The sequence below is a fragment of the Leptodactylus fuscus genome, chromosome 3, assembly GCF_031893055.1.
Source record: "Leptodactylus fuscus isolate aLepFus1 chromosome 3, aLepFus1.hap2, whole genome shotgun sequence".
Classification (NCBI taxonomy): Eukaryota; Metazoa; Chordata; class Amphibia; order Anura; family Leptodactylidae; genus Leptodactylus; species Leptodactylus fuscus.
In genome coordinates, this window is record NC_134267.1 from 137,959,545 (window position 1) to 137,965,544 (window position 6,000).

The 6,000-nt window shown below is 45.0% G+C and overlaps 1 protein-coding gene across 1 annotated transcript in view; it reads right to left on the reverse strand.

Annotated features, from left to right (window-relative positions):
• MCPH1 (microcephalin 1) overlaps positions 1-4,534 on the reverse strand; it is a 185,859-nt gene extending 181,325 nt beyond the window's left edge. The window contains exons 1-4 of the mRNA XM_075269543.1: positions 4,449-4,534; positions 3,901-3,992; positions 2,351-2,469; positions 437-524 (exon numbers count right to left, since the gene is read on the reverse strand). Of these exons, the coding sequence (XP_075125644.1) occupies positions 437-524; positions 2,351-2,469; positions 3,901-3,992; positions 4,449-4,491 (342 nt within the window). The 5' untranslated portion in view covers positions 4,492-4,534. The remainder of the gene's footprint in view (positions 1-436; positions 525-2,350; positions 2,470-3,900; positions 3,993-4,448) is intronic.
• Positions 4,535-6,000: the final 1,466 nt, after the last annotated feature.

Here is a 6,000-nt window from a genome sequence, read left to right on the forward strand (position 1 = left end):
AACATCTGAACCCTCTGATGTTAGTACTTCTCTCAATGGGCCTAGACATTCTGAAGCTATAAAGCTAGGTTTAAGCACAAACATATTTCACAACTACCCACTATGGTAAGAGTGGTACAATAGACTAATATACTGTAAATGGATATGGCATCCAGTGATAAGCTAGCAGCGTGTTTGAGTGGAATAAGTACATGATATGGCCAGAAGTATGTAGACAGCTGACCATCACTCCTATAGCAATTTGCTGGATATCCGAATTAAAAAACCATTAGTGTTGATAGTTGGGCTCGATTTTGCAGCTATCCCTGCCTCCTTTTTTTGGGAAGAGTTCCCGCTCAGTTTTCCCATGATCAAAAGGCATATCTTCATATACTGCAAATAGTTATTTTGTTCAGATAGATCTAAAATATTAGAATAAAAAGTCAGTTTCACTTACTTTCTTCTTAGCTAGCTGTAGTAAGCCCTTACTAGTATTTACTGCTGGGTGTGCAGATTCTTCTACATGCGCAGTCGTCTCTCGACATCTGTAAAATATTTTGTTAAGGTGCTCAGTTAATTGGTGAAATGAAATTAAGGACTTTTGAAGCAAAGATTTTTGGACCTATGAAAAACAAAAGTAAAACATCTGACTCCATCTCCTTAAGGCTAAGGCCCCTCGGGACGATTCGCAGCTATAAAACGCTGCAGAAAAAAAACCGTAGCGGGAACGCATCGCGGTTCTTCTCACAGCGCTTTGAACAGAAAGTTTGCTGAGTTTTTTTCCGTGGACTTTGTTATAATTATATCTATAGGAAAACCACCGGTGTTTCTGTAGATATAATTGACATGCTGCGATTTTCAAAACCGCGGCACATTTAGAAATCGCAGCATGTAAGCGCTATGATTTTTTCTGCGAAGTGGGCAGGAGATTCGCATGAATCCCATCCACTTTGCAAGTACTGTAAAGCGCAGCGTTTCCGGGCCATGGGGCCCCGGCCTAACAAATTACTTGAGCTGGATAATGAGCAATAACAAATTTACAATGGTACAATAGTACTTTTTTTTTTTTTTGTAGATTGTGAGCCCCATACAGGGTTCACAATGTACATTTTTTGCTTTTTTCCTATCATGGGAGGAAATCCACGCAAACACAGGGAGAACATACAATCTCCTTGCAGATGTTATTCCTGGCGGGATTCGAACCCAGGACTCCAGTACTGCAAGGCTGCAGTGCTAACCACTGAGCCACAGTGCTGCCCTTGGTACAATAGTAAATTTAAGAGGTATTCACAAACTAGCTTTTTATGGGGCCAGAATACCAGTCTATCTGTAGCAGTCAGAGGCAACAGGAGGTATGGAAACAGCTGAGCACCTATTTCCATAAATTCCAATCCCATACAAATTAAAGGGACTTGTGGAAATCGCGTAGCAAAATTAGATATGCTGAAGTGGTTCTTCAACTTCTGAGTTAAGGAAACAGCTGAACTGTTTCCCAACTCCCAGTCACCTCAGACCACCACCACCAAATAGCCTTTGATGACTAAGTTCAGGATACCTAACATAGGATTACCCCTAAAATATTTAAGAAGCTTAAAAATAACCACTAGTTTTTTGGTTTGGACCCTGTCAAAGAGTTTCTCTGCTTCCTGTGTCCCGGAACTAAAATGGTTAAGGATAAACAATATCACTTTGTAATTATTTTACATAACGTTTAATTTGTGCACATTGATTAAAACTGTCTAAGGGTGAATTCACACTGAGTAAACGCTAGCTTATTCTGAACGTAAAACACGTTCAGAATAAGCGGCGTCTAAAGCAGCTCCATTCATTTCTATGGGAGCGGGGATACGAGCGCTCCCCATAGAAATGAATGGGCTGCTTCTTTCACTCCGTGCAGTCCCATTGAAGTGAATGGGGAGTGCCGGCGTATACGGCAAGCTCTGCTCATGCCGGAGCGTACACGCCGGCACTCCCCATTCACTTCAATGGGACTGCACGGAGTGAAAGAAGCAGCCCATTCATTTCTATGGGGAGCGCTCGTATCCCCGCTCCCATAGAAATGAATGGAGCTGCTTTAGACGCCGCTTATTCTGAACGTGTTTTACGTTCAGAATAAGCTAGCGTTTACTCAGTGTGAATGCACCCTAAATATAAAACTGACTTTGTTGCCCATTGCAACCAGTCACATTGCAGCTTTCATTTTTCAGGAGCAGAATACATAATGAAAGCTACACTGTATTTGGCTGCTACAGGAAGCGATTTTAAGAAATCTTCCCCTATTTTATTACCGAATAGGTTGACTGCTGTTAAAATTCAATGAATTATTTACAAAAGTAACATAAATCCTTTACTTACTAAGAGCAATACTTACTTTTCTACCCATAGGACAGACACAAGTTTGACTTTTCTCTTGACTGCCTTGTCCCATGTACTTTGACTGCCATCTTTAAAAACCACGTGAGTTACTTGCTTATTGAATGTTTTTGAAACCTACGGACGCAAAGCACCAACATTAGAGACGACTGAATATATTCGATCGAATACCTCCGCCGCATAGCTCCCGGCGGCAGGGAAAGAGCGGAATAACAGCATCGCTTCTGCCGCTGCTGGCTTCATGCAGGGCAGAAGCATAGCGATGTTGCTGGCTTCACCTGTGCCGGCGTCTAACACTCCCCGGCATCCGCTGTAATGGAGAGGCGGATGCTGGGGACTGTTAGACGCCGGCACAGGTGAAGCCAGCAACATCGCTATGCTTCTGCCCTGCATGAAGCCAGCAGCGGCAGAAGCGATGCTGTTATTCCGCTCTGCTCCGCGGTCACATATGCAAAGCCAAGCGGCAAGATGCCGCCGGCCCTGCGTGCACGCTCATGGACCAGTCTAGCCTTCACAATGTGAATACAGACCCGACACCCTGTCGGGTCTGTATTCGCATTGTGAAGGCTAGACTGGTCTATGAGCGCGCACGCAGGGCCAGCGGCATCTCGCCGCTTGGCTTTGCATATGTGACCCCGCCCACCAATGACGCAACAAAGCCGGAAGACAGAAGATTTCACAGAAACAAAGACGGGCGAGTATGCGACGTGGGAATACCCCTTTAATATATTCTAATTTGAATTAACAGTAAATTGGTATATACACTAAAATGCTTGGGGTGTCACTGACTAGCAGATGATGTACATTATTAGATTTTCAGACATGACACCAGGTGCTCTTTAAACAAATCCGATTGACATACTGTAAAAGAAAACCCACAGCGCAAAGTGCCTTGTGTTGCAGATTTTGGAAACACAGTATCCATTTAGACAAACAACTATCCCCTAATGCTTTATAGCAGTGGTCCCCAACCTTTTTTCCACCAGGGACCAGTTTCAGCAAGACAATTTTTCTATGGCCTGATGGGGGCGGGAAGGGGTGTGGGCAGGGTTAAGAATGGGGGTGTAGATTACTGATGACGGACTCTGCAGGTTATGAAGATGGCTACTGATGACAGACACTGTTATGAAGATGGATACTGATGACGGATATCACTCCTAATGCTGCTATTAACTTCACTACAGCTACATTACACGTCACAGGGACAAGTGACATGTAATGTAGTTGCCCAAAGTTTGGTAAGCGAGTGCAGGGTGGAGCCAAGACCCGCTTCATGTCCTGCATAGTACTAGAATCCCGGACAAACAGCGGGTCCCAGATAAACCCTGCACTTTGCTCACCTTATCCCGATGAGCAACAACCAAGCGTCAGTGTTGTGGAGCTGCTGACTCCTCACCGCTGGTACACGGACCGATACAACATGGCCCGATACTGGTCCGCGGACCGGCGGTTGGGGACCCCTGCTTTATAGCACACACAGAATATAAGTAGCATTTGTTTGAGATAGGGGAAAAAGAATGAAATTCTCAAAACATTAACATTACTTACTTTGGCCCCCAGGTTAAGCAGCTGTTGTGAGAACATTTTGGAATAGTTTTCGGTTTGGTTGGATGACCACACATCTACAAATGCTACAACCCCTGAAAAAAAAAAAAAAGACAAAAGACCCAAATGTTAGAAACAGTGTTGTAGACATTAACATTCCCAAGCAGGAAGGAGTCACAGAACGTGCACTTGTCATGCATGGGTTACAGATAAACTTTTGCGCACACAAGCTTCTCCACTTTCAAGCTGGAGTCACAGATGCCACCATAGATCATGTGGAGAATCATAATGCTATTCTAACCTTACTTAGTTGCAGACAAGTACCCACTTCACCTACTCAAATACTTATGATAAAATATCTACAATAAGGCAAAATATTTAGGTTTATCATATTGCAACATGCACAGCTCCTCAGGCATTATTACAGCCTATGCATCTACAGTAGACAGAGTTCTGCTCCTACCTCCTCCCTCCACAGCTGTTTAGTGCTACAAGCCGCACTTTCCATTGCATCCTATGTAAAACGCATTTAACACGTCCAGCTGCGTTACCTGCAAGGATGCTGCTCCCACCGCTGCTAGGTGACAGCTCCATGAGTCTTGCAGCAGTCTTGCTGCTGCCTGTTCTCCTCGCCCGCCACAGCTTCAAACAGAACTTCCGCTCAGTGACGTCATCACAGGGCGCCGCCACGCTGGTTCTGTTCGGCTGTGTGTCTGTAGAGGGGCGGGAGTTGTGGTGGCACACTGAGAAGATCCTGGTGTATATTGGAGGCATAGCTGCTCATAGCTTGGCGTTGTCTTTCATAACGCTGGGCAAAGCCAGTGACTCCATGTGTATGGGGATCGAATAATATTAATTCATTCCTTCAATATTAATTCATTATTGCTCATTCTAGCGGTGGTTTACACGTGTTCACACTCTGTTTCATTTGCGGTTTGGAGATATCTACGATCTTCCTGGAATAAAACCTTCCTATTCCCTCTAACAGAGCTGCCTATCCGCTGGTCCTTCACATGTGATTTTCACATTACAATCCTTCTGATTGATAGAAAAAAAGTGTATGCATGGCAGAATAGTGTTTTTGGCAAATGGGACAGATGTCGTTCAGTCAGATCAGACCAGTCTATCCTGATATTTTCAGATATCTGTATTTGTGTTTCTGTTCACAGCTGTGTTTTGGATGATGTCAGGAGAAACTGTTTTTTCTGTTGTAATGCATAGTATGTCAACTGGTGGATGCCAAGGACTCGCAATGTGACATGGGTGTCATTTCATGATGAGAGGAAATGCTGAATGTAGTAGTCTTTCACATAGATGTGGACAGAGAGAAGAACATATACAGTATTTTAAAGAGGACATTTCACAGATTTGGGCACAGGCAGTTCTATATACTGCAGGAAAGCTGACAGTGCGTTGAATTCAGCGAACTGTCGGCTTTCCCGATCTGTGCCCCGGGTATAGAGCTATCGGTTCCGGTACCATAGCGCTTTATAGTCAGAAGGGCGTTCCTGACAGTCAGATATGTCACGCTGTGCTGTGTGAGCGGGGAGGAATGCTTCCTCACCTCCTGATAATACTCGACTATGGACGAGCACTGTGAGCAGAGGGAGGGTGCGTTCCTCCCCGCTCACACTGTGCAGCGCGATAGGTGCTGCTGTGAAGAAGGACGTACCTGACAGACTGTCATGAACGCCCTTCTGACTATAAAGAGATACGGTACCAGGAACGATAGCTCTGTACCCGAGGCACAGATCAGGAAAGCCTCAAAATCTGCCTCCATACAATGGTGGTCTATGGAGACCACTAGCGTTTTTTTTTTCCGCTGTCGGCATGTTACCGATAGCGGAAAAAAGCGAGCTGCCCTTACTTCAGGCGGCAGCAACCTTCGGTGTCGGGCCATTCATTTGAGCCGACTTCGGAGGGGGAAGCCGCAACTGCAACGGTCGTGGCAAGCGGGTTTTGACCCAAGAGTGATGCGGCTCGCCGCATCACTCTCGGTGCCAAAATCCGGCCCCGTGTGAACGAGCCCTTAGAGGCTGTCCAGCTTCTAATGTTTTTTACTTTTTTTTCCAAATCGTGTGCAAAAAAAAAAAAAAAAAAAGT